Source organism: Capsicum annuum, chromosome 11 (assembly GCF_002878395.1).
Source record: "Capsicum annuum cultivar UCD-10X-F1 chromosome 11, UCD10Xv1.1, whole genome shotgun sequence".
NCBI classification, from domain to species: domain Eukaryota; kingdom Viridiplantae; phylum Streptophyta; class Magnoliopsida; order Solanales; family Solanaceae; genus Capsicum; species Capsicum annuum.
The window spans coordinates 145400171-145426172 of record NC_061121.1 but is presented as its reverse complement, the minus strand read 5'-3'; the positions used below and the strand labels follow the sequence as shown (position 1 = coordinate 145426172).

General features: G+C 35.7%; 1 protein-coding gene across 1 annotated transcript; it reads right to left on the bottom strand.

Annotated features, from left to right (window-relative positions):
- Positions 1-13755: 13755 nt before the first annotated feature.
- LOC124888902 lies at positions 13756-19557 on the bottom strand. The gene is made up of 3 exons (XM_047400188.1): positions 19447-19557; positions 14129-14473; positions 13756-13956 (listed from the first exon to the last, which is right to left on the bottom strand). The coding sequence occupies exons 1-3, from the start codon at positions 19555-19557 to the stop codon at positions 13756-13758; spliced, it is 657 nt and encodes a 218-aa protein (XP_047256144.1).
- Positions 19558-26002: the final 6445 nt, after the last annotated feature.

Here is a 26002-nt window from a genome sequence, read left to right as displayed (position 1 = left end):
CTAACATTACAACTCATTAAGTGGACTTATTTCCTGACTTGTAAATATTGAATAGGCAGCCTCCTACCTTATGAGTCTCACTATGACTCATAAATAGAGGAAATAACTCGTTCCCTGAGTCGTACGACACCCAAATTTTGCTACATTGACACGTTATTATCTTGTTTTTATTTCCTTTTCTTAGGACTGACTAATGGGTATTATTCTACCGGTACTTATTGCTCCAAAAAGTGATTCAGCAAAGAAGTTGACACCGAAAATGAACACCCAAAAGAAGCTTTCCCGAAAGCCTAATCATTATCTTAGAAACGAGGACACAGATGAGTCAAGTGGTGACCTCAAAGAATATCAAGTAAAGTGGTAGGTAGAGAAAACGAAAAAGCAACATAGTGGTAAGAAAGTAACTATTGAGGAGGACACACCCCTAAGTCCACACCAAGGTTGAATAACCCTAGCACCTCACAACCCTATTAACCATTATCCTCCGATACGGAAGATGATGATGATGATGATAAAAAAAAATAGTAAGGATGCTGGAGAGGAAGAATCAGGGTACGAGGAAGATAAAAATAGGGGCTACAATGAAGATGAGAATTAGAATGATGATGAGTCTTTATTTGGAGAAGATAGCAGTAAAGAGAGTCGCAGTCCAGTTAGAGATGTACCACAACCACAAGTACCACATAATCCACTATCCATAGAGACCACTTCGGTGCCCATAATTGAATGGCGGAGGTACCCCAGAATGCGGGCCTAATATGAAAAACATAGTTCCATAAATCCTAAAAATAGAAAGCCCTTAAGAAGACTTTATCTTGAGAGAAGGTTGACCAAAACAGTTATGTCTAAGATGCTTACATTTGACACTCGGTTCAACAACTATAGGTTCAAATGGATAACTAGACCACCAAAATAGTACATCTATGTAGTGGCATATAAGTTTTATGTTGCGTATCAGATGAAGTTGAAAACTCAAAATCCTCAGGAAATTTGTGGAGGGGTGCAGACCTAGTATTAGGTTTGGTAATCTGAGCTATTTAGGTGAACATCTCCGTGCAGACCATCTTCCTAATCCTTCATAGACCAGATTTTATACTACCAAATAAAGATAGACTTTCGAGTAGAGAAAATGATGAAAGTAAAGGTCAAACAAATAGGCTCGGAAGACAAGCTTGTTTAGTTTCAGTAGATGATTAGGAACATTGCTATGGATTAGGAAGAGGCCCCATGGGTAGTTTGTGGTGTTGGAGGATCATTTTAGATCAAGAAAGACATCCCGATTATCCAAGCAAAAGCTTGGTGGACCCTAGTTAGACAAAGACTAAGTATAAATTTATTAAACAATTTTATAGGTCTTGACAAAGTAGCGCGGATAGTAGGTATAATTTTATGCTATGATATAGATATATCGAAGTTAGTATCCTGAGAGATTGGATATAGAGCAATGAGTACCGACATAATGATGGCCTTCTCTTGTCTCTTGATGTAAATATGCATAGATGCGGGAGTACCATAGCTCCTAGGGATTGATCAGTTCTTAAGGCTAAAAACCATAACAGATTTAGGTTTAATAATAGATTGGACTAACCTAATCTGTAAGGAAGCTAAGTTAGGGGCCACTATAATCTAATAGGCTTTTGAGTCTGGTGAGTATGGACACTATACCATAGGGTTAACTAATATGGGTGACACCCCAATAGAGATTGGATAGTCTGATTCCCAAGCCTCTAATATAGTAGGGACATCCCATACTCAGCCTCCATCATCATTTGCAGCACCGTGATCATCCACATCCAGGTCAGTTAGAAGAGGCTGAGTACGATACAGATAAAAGTGAGACTTATTGAAATAAGGGTAAAGACTTGGGTTAAAAATAAAATATGAGATGAGATAAGAGCAATCAAAGTAAAATTTGATAGGTTTGAGAAGTGCATCAGCTGGCATCTTAAGGGAATCCAGTCTCCACATTTTGTAGGTGTATAGGTCGAGCTAGTTGTACTGTGTAAGTTATTCTAAGAGAAACATAACAGGATGATCCTACCAATACCCATCATTGAGGAGATCCATGAGGAAGGAGACGTTTATAATATTTGAGGTGTTGGATACCCAACCCCCTCAATTGATGTGAAGAAAATAAAGAAAAACAAAAAGATAAAGAAACAAAGAACTGAGGAACAAAATATCAAGGTGGAAATTATAGCTAATGTGTGGGATAAGTTGGACCGACAGGCTAGTGTCCAAGAAATGGCAATAGGGGAAGGTAGTTTGAGACTCACTAATGCTGATGAGTTGAGTAGTAGGACAGCTCTACTGCTTGAGCCTTTATAGAGTGCACCGATCTCTACCACTGCTACTGCTGATTTGAGTGCTCCAGTGATTACTAGGGCCACTGATACTAAGAGTGGGGCTTGTCCTAGACCCAACTAGCTGATATAGTTTTATTGGACACCTAGAGCGCCTAGGTTTGTCCCTTCCCTTTGATTTATATTTTTTGATGCACCAGAGACGGTGCATATATATTTAGTTGGGGATGAAGGTACACCACATTGCTGCCATATGTAATTTTTACCATGTTTCTTTCCACGTTTGATGTATTTTGAATATGGAACAGCCATGTTAGTTTGTTCTGTGTTTTATATTTTGTTTAGTGTGCATGATGTTTAATAACGAAATTTGTATCTGAGGTACTTAATATATATTGACCATTGTTTGTTGCTAAAATTGTTTTAAGAAAATGATACCCTCCTAAAAAAATTTAGCAACTGTGTGATTCATGTGTGAGTGCAATGGTTATGAATCTCGTAATGGCATTAGAATTAGGAATGTAATAACTACAGCAAATAATTACATGAAATGTATAGGAAGTAACTAGCCACGTGACCCCACATAATGTGTAAGATGTATTACCTAATTCCATGCGTGTGTGGAATCCAGAACTTGCAGGGTTAATCTTGCCTATGTCTTAGGATCATTAGTTGTGAAAAGATCATGGGCCGTACTTGAAAGCAGTCCACTTCAGCCTAAAATAACCAACCAAATATTAATAAGAATCCCTTGATCCCAAATTTGAGCCTTAATAGATCTAAAATTTTGTTTACACTAATTCACTTTCCCACTATAATTTTAAAAAATCAATTTTGGCCTTGGTCCTCCTTGGACACTGTGCACATCAACTTAGAAAATTGCCTAAGTTGAGAGCAGTTATCATAGGGATGAGCAATGAATAGTGGGTATGAAGAAATGGTGTGAATAGAAAAGAAAAAGTAGGGTTGGGTGCGGTAGAAAAAGAAAAAAAAATGGAAAATTGTGAAAAATAGAAAAGGAGCACAAAAAAAGAAAAGTAATAAAAGACCGCACCCAGTCCGAACAAGAAGACAAATAAGAGAACAAAAAAGGAGTAACAAAGGCGGAGTAAGAGAAAAACTAAGACACTATAAATTCCCAGATTATGCCATACCATCCCCAAGCGTGTGTTACAAGAAAAGTAAAGTCCTATATTGATTCTAATACGACTATCTGAAAACTAAGAAAAAGAAAATAAGGGTAAGCCTATGGCATTCTGTTCACACTGTGGAGTGTTTTTGTAAGCGAGAGTGTTTTATGACTATCCCTGTATTATCACAATAGATCCATATGTATGAATGGGACTTCTTTGACTGAGAGGGTACATGGGTCACATTGTTAGATTATTTATTTATTTGGGTACTGTAACTTATGTATATGCCTAGTTGTTTGTTGCAAAAGTAATGCACTGTAACTTATGTATATGCCTAGTTGTTTGTTGCAAAAGTAATGCCATCACTTGATTTTGGTGAGTCATGTCATTGTACTTCATCTATATACACATTTGGGATTTGTAAGTCTATAATAGGAGAGGGTAATATTTTGTGAGCTAAACTTATAAATTGACTGCTAAAGGTATCTTAAGATATTCCTGTTTAAGCATTATGTTTGTTTTTGTTTTGTGTTTGACCTAAGGACATGAAAATATTCTAAGTTGAGGGTGTTTATGTTTCATGAAAACATGGAACATTTGATGCTTAAAATTGTGAAATTATGCATTGACTTAGATTATTTTATCAGTCTGATGCGTGTTTTATCTGTTTGTATAGAAATTATGTAGGAATGGGCTTGGACTAAAAAATGGAAGAAAATGCTCTCAAAATGTGAAGAACTAGGCAGGGTATGAGTCGTCAATACACCTTACGAATCATAGACCAAGTCGTAAAGAAAAATGGTGGCTAAACTTAAGCTGAGGAATGAAGTAATGGATGGCTACGAGGGTGAAGGATACACTATAACTCATAGTGAGAACTCATACTATGAGCAGCATCTAATGAACTCAAAACTCAAAAGATAAGTGTTGTACTGAGGTTACTGACAACAGACAATAAGGCGACACCCTAATACACACAAGGTAAAGTTTGAGATTTATCAGCACATTCATAAGACGGTTTGTAATACATAGGTTGTAAACTTTGCATGAAGAGTAGTGGGGTAGGTGAATTGAACATAAGAAACTTACGGAGTTGAGAAACCAGGGGGGAACAAAGTCCTAGTGTTCATTTTCTACTAAATACAATCTAAATCTCTCAAGCATGTTTACTTGTTACTATTGTCTTTTAAATCATCATATTTACTTATTTGCGCTACCCATGCTTTTATCAAGTTCGAGACATAATTCTACGTATTACCCATAGATTCAACCCCAACCTGGTTTGGGTTATTATATTTGGCATCGGCTGTAGCATACTTCTTTGGATGTTAGTTTTTGGGTGACATTTGTGGTTCTTTCCATCCCTTTATATTTGGGTGGGTTGTACTTCTTTGGAGGTTAGTTTTTGGGCGACATCCGTGGTTCTTTCCATCCCTTTAGATTTTGGTGGGTTGTCGATGATACATATTGAACACATATGCTTCATATTCACCCTTGATTTTATTTTTTGCACATACGTGCAAGTGTTGATGGAGTAGCTGGTCATTAGTTACGTATCTCATTGTTGGACTTTCTAGAGATTGAGGTAGAAGTTGATGTATCTTACAGCTTACCTATATCTTTTCATTATTTTTCTTCTACTTAATCATATTCAAAATAATTGAAACCATTACATTGTATTCATTATTATAGGCATTTAATAGGGACAACTAGACCTAAGATGTTGTGATGATATTGTACTTCTTTCTTATATTATTTGGGGATTATGTCCATATCTTACTTCTTCAAGTTCTATTTTACTTTGATTATTGTGCCTAGGTAGAGATAGGCTTATTTGTAGTAGAGAAAGTGAAGGTTGTCATCATTATCCTTATTTTAAGTTGTGAATAGTTGGTATCCAGGCTTTAGCTTCATTGGTCCTACAAGTATAAGTCAAGTTTAGTTGAGTCTTGCGGATCCATACGGTGTCATCCATTTACTATCTTTGAAGGACTATGAGACATTAAAATAAATCTATTTCTTTATTTTTCATCATGCATGCAAAGTCTAATGCCACTCAATATTCTATTATTCACTGGCGCATATATAGTAAGGATACCTTTTTTGGATAGAGACTCAGAGCTCATAAATTTGTCTTACGGTAGGCGTAGACATTGAAATAAGGTCTAGACTAGAGTATTTTGACTAGCTAGAGTCCATTTTGTAGTTGCCTTCTCAATTTCAAGGGTTTCTTGTGTTGATTGATATGTTGAGATAGAAATATTTATACCAACAAAAAACCCACTTGTTTTATTTCTCTAACCATGGGGGGATTTCTCAGTACAAGTGTTTAGTTTTATTTTAGGGATGGATCCTACCTTTATGTAGTGCAATACTCTGGGGCTTTAAACTCAAGATACATTGTTGGGTACAACTTTAAATATTATTGGATATTGCCCCATATCAAGTGACTTTACCAGCTATATCTATCGAAGGATAGATTAGGTTTATAGAGTTCATGATGGAAGGTTCCCCTTGGTTTGATCAAGATCCTAAGGTTTATGCTTATGAGTTCTTGGTTATTTTCTATGACAGATTTCATAAGTAACGATTGGTAGACTCTAATGGAATGGATTTCATAATTTTTCAGTTGTCTGGACATAGAGGTGGTTAGGCCATGTATGACCCTCCAGATAATTTTCTACATTTTCATATAATTTTTTGCAATTTAGAGATTTCCTCTAGCTTCCCCAAGTCATTTATGACTTCTGGAGCTGAAAAATCAGTTACCGCGCAGTTCAGTTGGTCTTTAGAGGAAGTTCTCTATTTTGAAGTCTCCACTGGTTAAACTTAGCTACTGGATGAAAATTCAATCAAACGACCTCATATGCAAATTGTTTTTAGTTTCAATAGTGCAAAAATGTTAATTTTAGGCTTGGTGGACCTTTGGTTTAGGTACCAATGATTTTGGGCTCATTTCAGGCTATTGGCTGAAAGTTAAGAAAAATGACACGTAGATATCGGACACACTTTTCATTGAAAAGTTCTCGAATAGAAATTTTGAGAGTGTAGCATTGCTTATTTATGCATATAATATTTAAAATGAATCTTGAGGGGTTGGTGGTGACTAAAAAAGAGTACATGTCTCCAACTGATCCACTTGTTTAAGTGCCCTTTGGGTTTCTTAAGTGATGGGGTGCTAAACCAACTAGTCGATTGCTTAGGAAACTATGACAGCCCAGATGAGGGATACTTAAGTAGACCACTCGCTACTTAGAGATTTCCTCATAAGTGGAAAGAGGACCACATAAGTGTTAGGCACACATGAAGGAGATGCAGCTAAAGCAGAACTTGTCCGCAAAAATGGTGACTACTTAAGTGGCACCTGGGCATCCTGTAAATGTCCTAGTTGCTCAAATTCTCTCCAATTTTCACACACAAGTTTAAGAGTGAAAACCACTAAAATATTTATGAAATTTTAATAGGCATTGATAGGTGATTTTGGGGAGTTCAAACGCATTGATTACTTGTTTCTTCTCAAAATCCTTGGTAAGTTACAATCAATTTCTTGGTTAATTTTTCTATTAATTCCCATAATACTTGGAATATTGATAGGTTAGTTGAAGCACTATTTGAGCTCATAATTTACTAATTCTTTATGGTGAATGTTCCTTGAGCAAAGAACGGCGTATTGTTAGTTTCTAAAGTGTGATTTTGCAAAAGGGCTCCACATCGGATTTTTACGTAATTTTGGACCCAAAGAGTAATAGTGAATATGGGTATCGTTGTTCTCATTTTAATGAGCAGATTATGATTTTTATAGTGTATCATCTTTAAAATGCTTCTCGAAAGAGGAAATCAACGATTTAGCAGATTTTCTTTAGGCTTTTCTTCTACATAGAGGTAGGCTAGGTTTACCTTCCTCATAGATTGAGATAATTCATAGTATATTTATGATATTATTTTAGATATGGGATGGGAATTAGGTCATAGAGCTATAATTGGTATGATTAGCCTTTTTTGGACTTGTCAGGCTATCTTGGAACCATAAATAATGCTTAATCTACTTAGTTACCCATGTGTAGGGTAGAATTGCTATTTAAGGCTAATTGTGGCTTATTTTACATCTAGAAGTAAATCTATATGCATTATCCTAGTTCAAGGTAGATTTTTCCTTGGAATGGGCTTCAGGGATTAAAAATGGGCCCTCTCTAGCCCACCTTAGTTCAAGTCTCTAGTTTGTTACTTATAGACTTAATAGGCGTATTATAACCTTAAAATTGCTTATTTTAGAGTTTGAAGAGACCATATTCTTAATGCTTATTCTAGTGTGGCACTTGTGAGTTGAAATAAAATCTGGTTCAATTTCAACAATTTATATATGGCATGACCTCCGGTTAAAGTCAAGAAAATAATGATACTAATGATAATGGTATGAGTTTCAATTTGAGTCCGACAATAAAACATTATGTATCGTATTATATGGCACTGATAGGTTCACAATTATGGCTTGGTACTTGGTAAATTCTTGGAATTTTGAATACTTACATTCGTTATTGTACCCTCTGGGTTTTTGGGGGCCCACATTTGGTTATTTAATTTTCCACTCTTGCTGGATTATGGGGGCCAGTCTTATAGTATTAATTATGATTTCTTTTATATTATATTTGTTTTAATTATTTATTCATATTGTTGGAGCTTATTCCTAGGTTTTTCCTTTTACCTTGACTTAGCTTATTTATCTTGTATCTTTATTGCACCTATATTATGATTTAGCCAAGTCAGTTGATGATTCCTAATGAGTACTCGTGGCTTTGGTACTCATACTACACTTTTGAACCTTCTTGGTGTAAATTCAAGTACTAGTGGTTGGCGTTGATGTAACAATCATATTGTTTAGAGTTTGGAGGCAGGGTGCGCTCTCAGTGACAGAGTTTCCCTTTTATCCTTTTTGTATCTTTGCTTAATCTTTCCCTAATCGAGACTATTGTATATTTACTATTATAGTACTTATATTCCTTTTCGAGTGGCTCTTATACCGACAATACTAGGTTATGGTATGGTTATCGATGTTTTATCTATCATATAGACTATTATTACTACTTGAATGATTATTGTAAGTCCTTATTTACAATTTTCCAACTTTTATGCTTTTCCTTATTTACAATTTTCCAACTTTTATGCTTTTCTTAACAAAATTAGCCCATTGCTTCTAGCTCCAGTCTACGATGCAACTTACCTACTGTCAGGATAAAGTAGGAGCATCATGACTCATAAATTGGGTTGTGAAAAATTGGTATTAGAGCGCTAGGTTCACCAGTATTATTAGTATAATAACAAATGTCTAGTAGAGTCCCCCAAATTAGAACGTTAGTATCCATTATTATCCTTGGGAGGATATAGGACATTATTAGAAGTTCTTCATTTTTTTCACTCTTTTTATACTAAGGGTCAGAGTTAGTTTCCAAAGATTTGTTTGGTTCCACTCTTTCATAGATGGCTAGGACACGTGCAACTGCAATATGAGACGATAACCCCAAGTTTGAACCAAGGGATCCTATCGTTGTTCGTGAATAACCTAGGGGTCGAGGACATCCCAGGGATGCAGCCCCAACCAAGGACCATGATAGGTGTCCTTCACTAAAACCTATTTCTTTTACCAAGCAAGAGATTCTTCTACCCTAGTTAACGATGGGCTAGGAACCAGCCCAAGCTCCACCAAGGTTTATTTTTTATTCAGTGCTCAGGGATGCATTGGTTCAGCATTAGGAAATAGTTGTAGTGCACCATATGATAGTGGATAATCTACGAATCAAAGTGGCTTTAAGGCAGGGTCACATCCTGTAACTGCGGATCCTAAGTAGAGGTCCTCCTACACCGATAATTACTCAACTAATATTTACTAAGAGAGTGGTTGCTTGGCCTGGTATGTCATTTGAGGAGCATAAAATACTAGATAGGTTCCTAAGATTAGATTCGCTAGGATTTCTAGTGGATCAGGCAAGGATGCTTATGAGTTAATGATTACTTTTACGGATAGGATACATAATTTGGCCCTTTTTTAAACTCGTGGTTTAGATGATTACACTACATTTCAGTTAGATTTAACGGATCGACATTGGTGGTTGGATCACCTTGATTTCAGTTAAGCTAGGTCTCCCCTATTGACACAGACTCAGTTCATTGAGGTCTGTTTTGAAAAGAATATGCCTTGCAGTGTCAGACATCATCTAAGAGATCAGTTATCAAGGTTAGAACTGGGCTCCATGACTATTCGATTTAATGAGTTATCGAGACAAGATATATCCATCTTTATGACTAAGTATGAGCGAGTTCGGTGCTTTTTGGGTGGATTGATACTCTCTCCCCACATGTCTACACAAAGTTTGGTTGTAATAGGTAGGTATTTTGCTGAGGTTTCTTATCATACCCATTTTATGGAGGAAATGCATCATGAGGACCAAGGGGACAACCATATGATTTTTTGATATCAGGGTAATTTCTATAGAAGCTTTAGTGACTCACCATTCAAAGGAAGTGGTTCGCATGGTAGGTACCGTCTGAATCATCCATATTAGCTTCAAGGTCAGTTTACTTGGCCCTTTTATTCCCTCTTTAGATTACCAATAGAAGAAAATATCGTCAAAGTGATCATCCTAGATAGAGAAGTGTCAGCCTCCCAGGGGTTGATCTTTTGGTTATTCCATCCATGGTGGTTATTTCGAGTCAGCCACACACTTTAGGACTCATTATGGCCACTATGAGTTCCTATTAATGTATTTTGGGTTGACCAATGCTCCATTAATTTTCAGCGATTTGATGAACCGCGTTTCAAGCCTTTTTTGTATTCCTTCATAATTATGTTCACCGTTAATATCCTTGTGTACTCTAGGAGTTGAAGGAGCATATGCAATATTTTAGGATTGTGCTCCAGTCTGTCACGACCTAATTCAAAAGTAATGATGGTACTTATTTTATCACGACAGTAGGTAAGCCAAATCATAGCCCACTGCTACATACAATGGGCTCACTTGGTGGAAAATGGACAAACCGCCAAAAATCAACATTTAAAGAGCTAAAACGTCAATAAGGCAGTCATAACAGTCTAATAAATGGATAAAAGAGCAAACAAGCATCCCAAGATTAAGTAATGTTAATACAAGGGCTACTACAAATGAACAATAAATACTAAATAGTCAAATACAATCTGTCTTGAAAATGACTGACTAGACATAGATAAGTAGAAGGGAAAAGGGAAACTTTGACTCTGAGAACTCATCCAATCTCCAAAATCAACCCGACATGAGCGTCATGTCAATGGCAAAAATTACTACTCGACTTTGCACTAAAAAGGTATAAAAGTGTAGTATGAGTACTAAATCCATGGGTACTCAATAGGAATCATCATCCCACAGAGCCAAATCATGATATAAACATGATATGATACAAAATAAAATAAACTAACATGATAAGATACAAAATAAAATAAACTAAGTCAAGGTAAAACGGAAAACCTAGAAATAAGCTCCAACACCATTGTACATACATATATAAATAAACATGAAAAGTAAAGAAAAGAATACTCCCTTATGACTACTAATTTCGTTCCTATAAGCCAATAAATATGAAAAAGTAAATAACCCAACACAGGCCCTATAAGCCTGGAGGGTACAATCAAGGAAAGTAAGTGACCAAATAACCATACATTACAAATTATCATGCGATAACCAAGATCCATCTGAACCATATCATGTCATAAATAACTCTTAAGATGTTGGACTTGAACTGTAACTCAACAGTACCATCATCATTACCGTCATTTGCCAAACTAGAACCGAAACTCATATTATCAACATTATCATCAGATGTCAGATATGAAATGGGACTCATATATATATCATTATCATCATCAATTTCCAGGATATAACGAGAAACAAATTTCATTAGACCATATCAATACACCATGTAAAAAAATATAAGCATGGGCCATATTGCTAAATCACAACAACTATCCACCAAAACTTACCTTTAACTAGCACTAACTACCAACTACAGATCTATCATAACCTATAAGAATCTAATAATGGTATATCATGCGTGATTAAGACTACGAAGGTAACACAAGTCTTGTCCTAAGGTAGACCAGAAGAGCCCCACATCTAATCCCCAAAATCTAATTTAGGCAAATTCTACCTCGGACTAGGATAAGGTATCTAAACTTAATTCTAGAATTTAATTAATCCACAAATAAATCTAAGATAGAAATTTACCTTAAAACACAGAAACCCAGTCAAGTACGCCTACAATACAATTTCAGGATAGCCTAAATAGTCCGACTAACCTAAATATTTTTAATCATAGCTCCAAAACCTAAATACCACCTCATATCTAGCATAATATCATAATTATAGTATGAAATATCTCAATCTATTAAGAGGATAAACCTTGTCTATCTATATACCAATTAAAAGCCCAAAGAATCAGCTAAACCACCAATTTCCTTTTCTGAAAAGCTCTTGCAAGATGCCATGCAATCAAACTCCTAATCTACTCCTCAAAATGAGAACAATGATGTCGATATTGCATTATAGTGCTTTGGGTCTATAATTACGTAAAAATCCCATGTGGGACCCATTCACAAAATCATACTTTTGAAATCCACACAACGTTCCTCTATGATCAAGGAAGATTTTTCCTAAAAATTCGATGAGTTTCGAGCTCTAATAGTACAACAATCAAACCACCAATGTATTAGGTATCTAGAAAAGGATGGAGGAATTAACCATGAAATTAATTAAAGCTTACCACAAATTCAAAAAAAACCGTAAAGTGACTATACCAAAGCTCCACGATCAATAACAATTGATTCTCCCAAGAATTCCCACTTTTAAGGGCTCAATCATCTAGAGAAGGGTGAAATCTAGTTAAGTAGGGTATTTATACCCTTCTAGTATATACGGATGCCGCTTAAGACACCTAGTGTTACTTTAGCAGCACTTCGGCATCTACTAAGGAATTGCTTAAGCTGTCTGTTAGCCGCTTAAGCGACTATCGCTAAGAGACAAGGGTGCCACAAAAGAGATGCCTCGTTGGGCCACCCTAACCGCTTAAGCGTTCAGTTAAGAGCTTTAGTGGACCTCTGCTTATGCAACCTAAATGGACGCTTAAGTGGTGCACAAGGTGAAGCATCAAATATTATTCCGATTTCTGTCAACCCTTTGGGATTTATCTGGAATCCCATATACACAAACAAACTATGCAACCTTATAAAATCTAATGTTTTATATTGAATGGCCCAGTCAAAATTTCGATTAGATGTCATTCCGAATAATCATGGGTCCCACACTACTTGCCATTTTTCTTAACTTTTGGCTGATAGGCCAAAATAAGTCTGGAAGCCTCGAGACCCAAACTGAGGGTCCACCTAGCCTAAAATCTTTGTTCGAAAACTATTGGAATAGGTAGAATTGGCATATGAGGTTGTTTGACTAAACTTTTAGCTTGGTAGCCTATTTGAATGAGTTAACAGTTCAAAATAGGGAATTGGCTATGAAAACCAAATCAACTGCTCTGTAATCAGACTACCAATTCTACAACAACAATAATAGTCCCAGTGTATTCCCGTAAAGTGAGGTTTGGAGAGGGTAAGATGTACGCAGTCCATACCACTACCTCCGCAGAAGTAAAGAGGTTGTTTTTGATAGAATCCCAACTCAGGATAGAGAATAGTACACCAAAGCCGTAATGAAACATGAAATAGGATGGATGGCATAGACAAAATATGATATAATAAACATTAAATACAAAATATATAAGAAAAATACAAAAATGAGTGAAATACTAGCAATTCGAAATAAGACATACGAAAGAGGACACCCACCTAGTAGTAACAATACACTCCCAGACCAAAGACACCCACCAAACCCAAACTCTCCAGACTAAAGGCTTCTACTCAAGGAAACAGACCTAGGATTACTAACTCGGCTACACAAGCACTCTTCTAACACCTTGCTATAACCCACACACTCATACTAGCCTTTTACTCTAATCCATGACCTTCACACCTTCCTGTCTAGGGTCATGTCCTCATTAAGTTGTAGCTACTCCATGTCATATCTAATCACCTCCCTTCAGTATTTCTTCGGCCTACCTTTAATCCTCCTAAAACCATTCGCAGCTAGCCTCTCGCACCTCTAAACTAGGGCATCCATGCCGCTCCTCATCACATTTCTAAACCATGCCAACCTTCCTTCTCACATCTTGTCCTCCACCAAAGCCACTCTTAACTTCTCTCGGATAGTCTCATTCCTGACTCTATCCCCTCTAGTAAATCCATATATCTAATGCAACTTTCTCATTTCCGCTATCTTCAATCTTTGAATGTGAGAGTTCTTGACTGGCCAACACTTAGCCACTCGGTAGAAATTGCCTTTAAGATTAAGGAGCACCTTCTTATGACAGAACACTCTTGAGGCAAGACTCCACTTCATCCAACCTGCTCTAATACTTTTAGAGACATCCTCTTCAATCTCGCCATTCCACTGAATCATAAACCATATATACTTAAAACGATCCCTCTTGCAAATATCCTTCGAAACCAACCTCACCGCTACTTCATCCTCCTGACTCGAATCACTAAACTTGCACTCTAAATACTCTATCTTGGACCTGCTCAACCTGAACGCTTAAGATTCAATGGGTTTGCCTCTAAACCTCTAATTTCTCATTCACACCTTCTCGCATCTCATCGATCACCACTACATCATTTACAAAATAAATACACCAAGGCTCCTCTCCTTGAATACTCTGTGTCAACACGTCCATCACCAACACAAAAATGAACGTACTAAGAGTCAATCCCTGATGCAAATCTATCTCGACCAAAAAATGCCCTGAGTCTTCTCCCACCTTCCTTACTCGAGTTTTTTTTCCATCATACATATCCTTAATAGCTCTGACGTACGCCACCAAAACTCCACTAACCTCCGCGCATCTCCAAAGAACCTCCATAGGAACTATGTCATACGTCTTCTCCAGGTTATAAATAACTTGGAGCAACTATAGAAAAGCACTAAATAGAAAAAATAAGTAGAAATATATTAAATGACATGGAGTATCATTACAATTTTCACTACTAAAATAACTTTTATCTACGAATGTAAAGGATTAGGGTGTTCCTAAGGACTCGAATAGGTAAGGATACTAGGCCCGCATCTATCTTGATCTACCTTGTCGCCTCCTCTATAGGGTGGTGCCTTCACTGAACCTTTACTACTAGAATCTCTCTAGGGCCCAACCTCTTAACATCACTAGAAAATTGAGCACAGGCTCCTCGCCGAAGTTCAACTGCTCATATAACTGAACCAAGACCCATATAAGTATGTCGGATGGGTCACGGATGTATCACCGCAGCATACAAGCACAGAAAACCAGATGAATGGCAGCAAAATTTGGGTTAAGGATAACTCATAATCCACCTCACCGACTATTCGAATTATCTCAAAGGGTTCATTATATATGTGGCTGAGTTTTCCTTGCATCTCGAACCTCATCACACCCTTTGTGGGCGACACATAGAGGAATACCCAATCACTTACTACAAATATCAAGGCACAAAGTCTACAATCTGCGTATGCCTTCTACCTATCTTGAATCAAAAAGACTCTATCCAAGGAGTCCTGAAGCAAAAAAGTACCACAAGGTCTAACCTCAGAAGTCTCAAACCATCTAACTGAAGAATGACATCGCCTATTAAATAAACCCTCAAAAGGAGCCATCTCAATAAATAAAGTAGTTATTATTATAAGCAAACTCAGCCAAAGTATATTGTTGCTCCCATTGACCTCAAAAATCCTTAGCACAAGCACAAAATATTTCCTTGAGAACCTAAATAGTTTGCTCCAACTGCTCATCGGTCTAAGGATGGAAGGTTGTACTAAGATCCACTTAAGTGCCCAACTCCTTTTGAAATTCTCCCAAAAAGATAAAAGTGAACATTGAACACCAATTTGAAATGATATATAGAGGAACTCCATGTAGATGAACTATCTCACTAACATAGATATGGGCTAACCTCTCTGCACTGAGGAATATCTGAATAGAAATGAAATGTGTTGACTTCATTAACCGATACACAATGACCCAAATACCATCGGATATATGGGAACTTCTATCTAATCTACTAAAAAATTCCATGGTAATCTACTCCCACTTTCACTTAGGAATGGGCAAACTCTTAATTAAGCTACTAGGTCTCTGATGTTCGATTTTCACCTTCTAACAACATAGGCAATAATCTACAAAGTCCTCCACATCTCTTTTTATAGCACTAAACCAATAATGATGCCTTATATCTCTATACATAGTAGATGTACAAGGGTGAGTAGAATATTTGCATTTCTAAGCTTCACACAAAATAGACTAAATTAAGTTATCAACCCTTAAAAGACATATGCGGCTATCAAATATCAAGATACCCTCAGAATTTATGTTATCCGTCTTGGACTCACCTCATAACACTTGATCACGAATGATGCAAAGTCTCTTATTCTTAAACTCACAACTTTGAATCTACTAGAATAGCAAAGACATTGCCTTAACACCAGAAAGAATTCTCCTATAGTATAAAATATCAAGTCATACTATTAGGTTGTCTAAGGACTAAATTTCCTATGTCAGCGACCTTAGAGAAATTGAAATGCAAGCCAAGCTACCCATACTAACTGCCTTTTGATTCAAGGCATCTACTAACATATTTTTCTTGCTCAAATAATACAGGAAAGATATGTCATAATCCTAAAGAAATTTAATCCATCTATGCTTTTTATAATTAAGCTCTCTCTAGGTCAATAGATATTGAAGACTATGATGATTAGTGAAGATCCCACAATGCACATAATAAAGATAATGTCTCCAAATTTTATGTGCAAAAATTACCACCCCCAACTCCAAATCATGAGTGAGGTAATTGTGCTAGTGCACCTTAAGCTGCCTCAAAACATAGGCAATGACACGACCCTTTTACATCAAACCATAACCCAAACCAACACCAGACAAATAACAACACGATGAATCCCTCACTCTTAATAGAAAAAACCAAAATAGGAGCTATAGTGAGAAATCCCTAGCGCTTTCCAAAGCTCAACACATACATCTCTGACAATCAGAAAGGAGCCTCTTTGTGAGGTAACCTAGTCATTATCACCATAATAGTAGAAAAACTCTCTAAGAATTGCTTATAGTAATTGTCCAAACCAATGAAGCTATGGACATTAGTTATAGATGTAGGTTTGGCCTAATTAGGAATAACCTCAAACATCGTTGGGTCTACCATAATCCTATCATTAGAAAACATATGCCTAAGGAATATCACCAACTTCAGCTAGAACTCAGACTAGGAAAATTTGGCAAAAAGTATATGTTCTCACAAATTCTAGAGCACAATCCTCAAATGTTGCATATGCTCCTCTCTACACCTTGAATACACAAGGACATTATCAATGAGCACAGTCACAAAAGAATCCAAATAAGGAATGAACACATAGTTCATCAAATCTATAAATGTGATTGTGGTGTATTCAACCCAAAAGACATCAATATAAACTCATAATGACCAAAACGAGTCCTAAAGGCTATCTTCATGATTTCCTCCGCCCAAATCCTCAACTGATGGTAACAAGACCTTAAATTATTCTTAGAGAACATTGTTGCTCCCTGAAGCTGATCAAAAAAATCTACAATGGGAGGCATAGGATATCGGTTCTTCACCATCCCCTTATTAAGTTTCCTATAATCAATACACATATGCATAGAACCATCCTTCTTTTTACAAATAATATAGGCACTTCACAAGAAGACACTTTTGCTCCAATAAAACCATAGTAATAAGATCCTAAAAAATAAAAAAATTTCTCCTTAAGTTCGGTAGGATCCATACGATAAGGTTCTATTGAAATAGGTCAGGTGTTTGGCTCATGATCAATACCAATTTTGATACCACGCTTAGGATGAAGACAAGGTATATCAGTACAGAAAACATCAGAAAACTCACAAATAATAGAAATTAAGTCAAGCGATAGACTCTCCACACTAACATAAAAAATATGAGTGAGATAAGACTCGAAACCCCTCTAAATAAGTCCCATTTCATGATTATAAAAATAATCCTTGTTATCTCATCACTAACTGCTCTCTGCCATATGATAGGTGATTTTTTAGGCACAACAAAGGTAATAGCCTTGGAAAAATAGTCCACAACTACATGTTAGTGGGATAACCAATCTATGCCCAAAATTATATCAAAATCCACCAAGTATCATATAATAAGATCTACATGAATATCAATCTTTCGAAAGTCATAACATATAATCTGAAAAACTGATCCACTACTAAAGAATTACCCATGTGAGTAGATACACATAATGGCATGGATAATAAACCCCAAGATAACTCTAATCATAGTGCATAATAAGCAGACAAAAAAGAATAAATGCATCTAGCATCAAATATTGCAAAAGCTAACTAACGGCATATCAAGAACATACATGTGATAACCATATTCAAAAACTCTACCTTGGGTCTAGCAGATATTGTATAAACCTGACCATGCTTGAACTCCAGCTTGGCTCCAAACTGATGCTTGTCCAACCTATCTAAGAACCTCTATGAGTGCTCTAGGGACCTCTACTACAACTATGCATACCTCCTCTAGTTGAGGCCAAAATTGCTTGAATCAGTGGGATAGTATAAATTGAAGGAACCATCGCTCTGCAACTACGGAACTTTCTAGAGAAACAAAAAAAAATCTCCATAACCATAACATAACTTGGCTGACCTAAAATAATTACCAAGACTTAGATAACCAAAAGAGGTACCTCTCAAAGATGGACCACTACCCTACCCAAGATAATCACTGAAGCTAGACTAGCCTGCCTAAATAGGCTAACTAGACTGACCCTAATGTTGATTCGGCTGACACTGAGTGTACCTACCCTAAGAACCACTACGTCTAAAATATGAGCCACTATGACTCCAACTGAAACTACCCTAATAAAGCGGCTTCATATCACTTCCTGATATTGCCCAAACTATACACTACACAAAGATATAATATGGCCTCTATCAAATTACTATAACCCAACTAAGTTGTGGTTGATTGTACAAGTAATTGATTGAATCTATCAATCAAACTTGGTAAAGTAGTTAGAAGTGCAGAAAAGTAAAAAAGAGGATTTATCCTAAACCATAAACATGTAATACGTTATGAATGAGTTTTGGTGTAAATAATCTAAGATGAACACTAGGACTGTGTTCCCTCTGGGTTCCAAACTCTGGAGGTTTATCGTGTTCAATCTAACTATCTCACCGCCATACATACAGAATATAATAAACTAGCTATTACCAACTATTTTTTGAATGTGTTTTGGCAAATCTCACTCTTTAACTTTTGAGTCTCAGGGTTTCACCTCACTAACCCTTATTATTGACCCCAATCTAACTATCACCATATGGGTATCAATTTATTAGATGAGAGATAATATCTTGAAATCAGGGTTGCAATCTTTTTTTCCTAATCTCAATCTCTCTTGTAAAGATGACCTCAAATGTAGTTGGCTGCTACTAAGAAATGCATTAAACTAAAGAAGATCACATTCCATGTTTAAGCAATGATCTAACAAAACCTCATGCTTCTTCTACTTTATGATTCTACCAGGGTTCCCATAACCCTATCTAAGAGAATTAGTTGCTCAATGTTGAGAAACAATCGATGGAATTCAATGGAGAAAACATATGAATATTATTACAAATAATTATTGAAGGAAAGCCAAAGTCTCAATTAATTAATCAACCAAAATCAATGAACAAAGAGAATTCCACAATCAAAAGTCAATATTAAAATCAATATATGTGTGTAAGAGTATAAAGTTCATAACCTAATACAAGATTATCCAATGGGTATTTATAGTTTATGAAAGAAAAAAATAAAAAATAACCAAAATAAAATAGGAAAATAAAGTCAGTAGTGGTTATACCTCAGGTAACAAGTTGTCTGGAATGGCAATGACTCGTTGGCAGTTCTCGTTATTCTGTATGTTAAGTGATGATGACTCGTTGTCACCCCTAATGAATTTTGCTAGACCCATTGTCACTCTAGTAGAATTTCTCCTCTTAGGACATCCCACATTATTCTCAACATAATTCTTCTTTATGAGTCATGTCTTATCATAACAATGTGTAGTCGCCTGTCATTTCTATTGTGACTTCAACTTTTATATCTTTAGTACATTGGCTAATTAGGGTAGAATTATTTTACACTGTGACTCGTTGTTACTTCTAATGAGTCATAGTCAGCATCAACTTTAATCCTCAAGTCAAGCGGCTTCACTGTTTTCACCATGACTTGGGATACGAGTCATATAGTCACCCCATAACTCAAGGTCTAATCTATCACTTGTATTTTTAGCGTGTTTTAGATGTGCCAAGGAAATATGGAATATTCAATGCTAAGAATGGTGAAATTATTTATTGACTTAGGTTGTTTTGTCAGATATGATTGATGTTTTACGTGCTTTGCAGGGAAAATAGGTTGGAAATGTCTTGGACTAAAGAAATTATATAAATCACTCTCAAAAAGTAAAGTAATTGTTAGGATATGAGTCATTAAGTCATCTTAAGACTCATATCCCAAGTCTTAAGGAGAACAGTGGCAAAATCTAAGTCGAGAAACTAAGTAGTGGAATCTTATGAGTCTCAAGGACAGAAAGCAACTCATTGTGAGAAGTCTTACTATCACCAAAGTCTAAAAACTTAAATATTTATGCTTCTATGGTTGTGAGTGAAGACCATAAGTTATAAAATCTAAGTATGACTCATGGTAAAGAGTCTTAAAGATAACAGACTCAAGTTCTCTAAATATGAAAAACTATTGGAGTAACAATGATAAGAAGCATACGACTTGTAATGTGACAACATGTATCGTAAGCACTAAAGACAAAAGGGAGCAATGACAGCATGCAGCGAGTCGTAAGGAGAGCTAACAACTCATTTCCAGAGGTGTAACCAATACTAACTTAACTTTCCTATTCCATTTTAATTAGTATTCCTGTGTTATTTTAAGATAATATAACTACCCTAGGGCTATTCCTTTATTATGTTACAATTTTTTTATGATTTTCTTCATACCTTCACATACTTTGATCATTTATTCAATTGTTCATGGGTTTTTGATTTCATATTCAAGTGGAGATTTTGGATTTTAATCTTTCATTATTGTGAAATTACTTACTTGTCTTGTTCATTGATTTTTATAAATTGTTGAATAAGCATGAGCGGATAATTTCCTTGAGTAAAGTTGTGGGAACCCTGGTGGATTAATGATGAAAAGAAAGTGGGAGATTTATGTAATCTATTGTAGTTATGTGTTTTTTAATATTCTTCATACTCATCATATCCCAAGCTACTGCACAAGCTTGAGAATTGCGTGTATTTTATGACCTCCTCACTAAGGAGTTTAAGATTTGTAAAATAAGGTTACGATAGTAATTAAAAGCTATAAACCCTCGTCTAATCAACTCTAAACTCAGAAGGTGAGAGTTGTACTGAGGTTACAGATAAGGGATAGTAAGTTGGCATGATGAGACTCACAAAGTGTAGGGTAAGATTCATCAATGCGTTCACAAGATGGTTGCTAATACATAGCTTGTCAACTTTTCAAGTAGAGCATTGAGTTGGGTGAATTTAACATAAGAAACTTACAGAGTTGAGAAATTAGGGGGAAAATAGTCCTAGTGTTCGTCTTCTACTTCTTACAACCACAAGATCTCAAGCTCAGTTACTTGTTAGGATTGACTTCTAAATCCCCATTTTTAATTTTCCATACTGCAGTGCTATCTTTAAGTTCGAGACATAATTTTACCTATTCCTTATAGGTTTGACCCCACCCTTATTTGGGTAACTATATTTGCCATCAATTATAGTAACTTCTTTGGAGGTTAGTTCTGGGTGACATCAAATTTTTGCATCCTTGGGAAGGAATACAATGTTGATTTATTTATTTGATTTGTTAAATTTTGAATTTTTATTTTTTATTTTAGTTGGGCATATGTCGATGTACGCCTATCACTAGGAATCAAGATAAACCCTTACTCCCTATTGATCTAGATCTTGAGCAAAATTCACCAAACACTAAGAAGAATAATGGAGCATTTCATTATGGTGTTCCATAAGAGCTTTAGGATGATCCTTTTGATGTACCTCCCATACTTCAGGTGATCCACAGACTATTTCTAATAGATAGATAGAGTTGATGTTAATAGAGGTAGCTGAGGAGCAGATAAGAATGGTCGATGAAGGTTGATTGGCTCAATAGGTAAAGCTAGCCTGTCCAAGACAGATAACTGATCGTTAAGCAATAATCGATGGTGATTGACATAGAGAGATTTGTGGGAAAGTTTAAGTAATTCTACCCTTTCAGTATCAACCTCCATATGATGACAATAAAACTATGGGATATGTTGAGGCTGCTAAGACATGGGCCATTATGCCTCCTGCTCTACCCCTGAATCTTAAGTTTGATATTACTAGAGAAATAATCCAGCTATTAAACTTAAAAGGTATATTGATGTTGTCGACAGATGATGCAAATATCCATATTGTAAATTTTATCTGGATCTACACTTTGTTTACCATCTTAAGGGTTGATTAAGAAGCATTGAGATTGAGGTTTTTCATATTCTCATTGATAGGAGAAGCATCATTTTTGTTGGGTAAACCTCCAAGAGGCTCAGTCACAACTTGAAACTCTACATAGACAATTTTTTGAAATTAATTCTTCCTTCCTTCTAGCATATTGTAGATAAATGATAAAATTGTTAACTTTCAATAGTTGCCTGCAGATCCCATCTATAAGGCATGGTTTTTGTTCAAAAAGAAGTTAATCATGGTACCTAATCACTGGATTCCAATATGTAATCTGCTGGAGATATTCTATAGATCCTTAATATAAGTTCTAAGGTGTGGTAAGCACTATATTTGAAGGTGTATTTATGCGTCTGCATTGGGATATGGAGTAGGAAATGCTTGATGAAATCTTTTTCCATAACCGAGGATGGTATACACAAGAAGCGAATAAAGGTGCTAGTATGTATGCTATTAGGGATGGGAGTGACTATAGAGTCGGTAATGATTTGGTAGCACAGAGATCTACTTTAGGGGGTTATGGTATATTATTTTTGGATGATAAGCAGCTAACAATAATGGACCAGGTCCCTAGGTCGTCATGGACGAATACAGTTGTCACAAGGTTTGCATAATTTTGTCTTCTAGTATAACAAACTGCACAGGTGAGATATGTACCTTTCAAGGATACTTGGCCCAAATGGCTTTCTACCTAAACCATTATTTCACCATAAAGGAATAAAAAGTCTTCTTAATGAAGGAGTTTTTGGAAGATCAGGATATTGAAAATTGAGAGAGGCAAAAACACAACTTTACAAATTGCTCAAGTTCTTGATTTCTTCATGTACTAAAAAGAGTGAGTGTTCTTGAGTAGAGTCATGGTTTGTAACTGAATACTCGCATTATAAGAGTAATTCTTTTATTTTCTTTGCTAACCTTAGATAGAGTTTACATAAGGTTGATATTGGTTAGAGTTAATCAATATTAAGGTGTGTTTTTTGTAAAGATTTAAAGGTAGTATTGTAGTAGTGTTATTACACGCAGGAGAAGCCTAGAGTTAGATGCATATTGAGTCTATAATAAAAAGGTTGATTATAGTGGACTATTGAGGGGATTCTGAGGGAACGCTATGGTTTTTTATCCCTTGAGCAAGGAGGTTACCATGTTAAAATCATTAGGTTGTTTAGTTTTTGTAAAGTTTTTAGTTTTTCTGTGCTATACTATTGTATTACCTGTGACCGGATTTAAGGGACCTAGTCCCTTACTGTATGGTGCAACCCCTGTGAGTTTTATCATTTGGTATTAGTGCCAAAACACTCTAAAAGATTAATATCTAAAGTGATTTTGTTACCATGGTTGCTCTACCTAATCTGGAAAAGGGCAACAACCACTAGACCACCAAAAGTTAATAGGCAATTCTATGGGTGGTGGAAAACTAGAATGTATGACTTTATTATTACTGAGGATAGTGAGCTAATAGATTTAATTATGGATGGTCCAATGTGCTAATTAAAGAGGTCAAAAAAGTAGACGTAACCAAAATAGTTATTAAAACTAGGAGAGTATATAATGATGAAAATATAAAGAAAGTTGAGAAAAATTACAATGCCAAGAAATTTCTATTTTGTGGCATAGGGCAAGATGAATATAACAGGATTTTTGCATGTGTTAATGCTAAAGAATTCTAGGATTGAATGAAAGGAGCTCATAAGGGAACTACTGATGTGAAAGATTCCAAAATAAACATACCGACTACTCAGTATGAAACCTTTACCACTAAAGAAGAAGAGACAATCCAAGAGATGCATATAAGATTTACTTCAATCAACAACAAGTTGTATTGTTTAGGAAAAGTGACTCCTTTTGTACAAACAGGTGAGAAAAATTCTAATAGTTCTGCTTAAATCCTGGGAAAAGCAAAGTAGATGCTCTAACAGATTCAAGGAACCTAAAAACTCTTACTATGGATGAGCTTAATGGAAATCCGAAGACATATTAACTTAGTAAGCAATAAAGGAAAGAGAAGAAGGAAATAAAAAGAGAAAAATCTATGGCATTGAAGGCCTCTAAGTCAGATTCAAGTGAAGAAGACACCGATGCTTCCTATTTGGAAAAATAATTGTTAGAGCAATAAAGAAAAGTGATTATTTTCAAAGAAGAGGAAGGAGTACCAATAACAGAGGCTTAATTGAAGTTTGTCACAAGTGTAGAAGTCCTGAGCATTTCATTAAGGATTGTCCAATGCGTAATGTGTATTACCAGGAATATCTGATGTCTGGAGGTGACAAACTAAAGAACAACTACTAGGTCCGTGTATTGTGAAAAAGAATGATTGTATCTGATTTACAATTAAGCATGCCATAGCCATATAGGGGGATTCCTCTAGTAAATCTGAGGAAAATGGAAAGAACAAAGATGTTTTAATGTTGGTTGTGGAAGATGAGAAAGTAACTTTTTATTCATTGTTTTGTCTTTTGGAACACACTAAATATGAATAAGAAAAAGAGATAAAACTTTCTGACATTGAAGTAAACTTGGAAAATTACTCTGCTAGAAAGATAAAAAAAATCTTACAAATATGCTGATTGATTCTATGTGTGAAATGACTGCTGAAAAAATGCTTTAAAGGAAAGGTGGAAAGTCAGGAGCTTAAGTTAATTTCTTTAACTCTCCAAATCTCAAAAAATAAAGGACAGATTACTAAGTTAAAAAATAAAAAACAAAATTTAGTAAGTTTACCAGAGAAAAGAGATGATGTTTGTGATAAAGAGAAAAATAATGCTCTAGAGCTTGAGTTGATAGCTTTGACTCTTCAAATATCTAAAACTAAGGAACATGTTGCTAATTTGAAATTCTTTGATCAATATAAGAATCAAAATCACCTAAAGATCATCAAATCATCATCTATTCTGAAGAACCAGAAAATACTGAAATCTTAGAAACCACACAAGTCCTATTTCCCCTACACCCTCTGAGTCAAATACCATCTTTGTGCAACTATGTGATAAGAAAGTACCAGTGAGGATGTCTGATCTTTCCTATAGTGAAAATTAGGTAGCTAAAAATTTGCTTTTACATGCATAAGATTCCAAGAAAAACACAGTTTGGGAAGAAGAGAAGCTAATTTGTAAAAATGGTGATATGACTAAGGATGGAGATAGTGTACTACCTGCAGATGAGGAGGATGAGGACAAATCACCTTTGATATGGTCTTTGAAAAAACAAAGAGGTAGTAAATTCAACAAGAAAGTGATTGATTCTAGTGTAAAAATTGCTTAACCTATTCTTCTAGTGGATCTAAAAAGAAGTTGTTATCTGATGTTTTCAAAACTAGAAAGTCCTCTACCATTAAGAGAAGAAGAGTCAAAAAAGTTGCTATAGTGAATGGGAGAATGTTGAAGTTGTACAGGCTAGAGAGGATGAGAACACTCATCGTGGAATTACTGTGGCAATAGAGAACATAAGACAAGATATTTATGTATCAGGAAGGACCAGGTCCTTTATTTCAAAGTCTAGTAGCCCTATAAGAATGAAGTAGAAATATATTATTGTGAAAAAGAAGAGAGGATCTGGGGACGTGTCCCAAAAGAAAAAAAAATATTTTAAAAACACAAAAAGTATTGTCTAGGAGAGTGTCTAATCCAAGAATCTATGAGAATCCATGGATGGTTGCACCTCTTAGAAGAACTAGCTATTATGGTTATTGAAAAATAAGTGAGAGAATTTCATTATACAATGTAATTCTCAGAGGATGGGTTAAACTTAACTACTATAATGTAAGGAAATCAAATCATATTGGATGAAGAATCACTAGGGAAAATCCTAGATGTGCTTGTTATAGGGGTGAGGACTATTATAAAGCAGCAACCCTCAATGAAGTTCACGATGGATGCCTCTAAGGTTGCATCAACA

Excerpts from the sequence above, each read along its gene's own strand:
- LOC124888902 (XM_047400188.1), bottom strand. The coding sequence starts at position 19,557 with ATGGGTCTAGCAAAATTCATTAGGGGTGACAACGAGTCATCATCACTT. Across the intron at positions 14,474-19,446 it reads CAGACAACTTGTTACCTGAG|TTGCTCCAAGTTATTTATAA; the intron begins GTATAACCACTA and ends GCTTTTCTATAG. Across the intron at positions 13,957-14,128 it reads GTGTGAATGAGAAATTAGAG|TGGAATGGCGAGATTGAAGA; the intron begins GTTTAGAGGCAA and ends TTTATGATTCAG.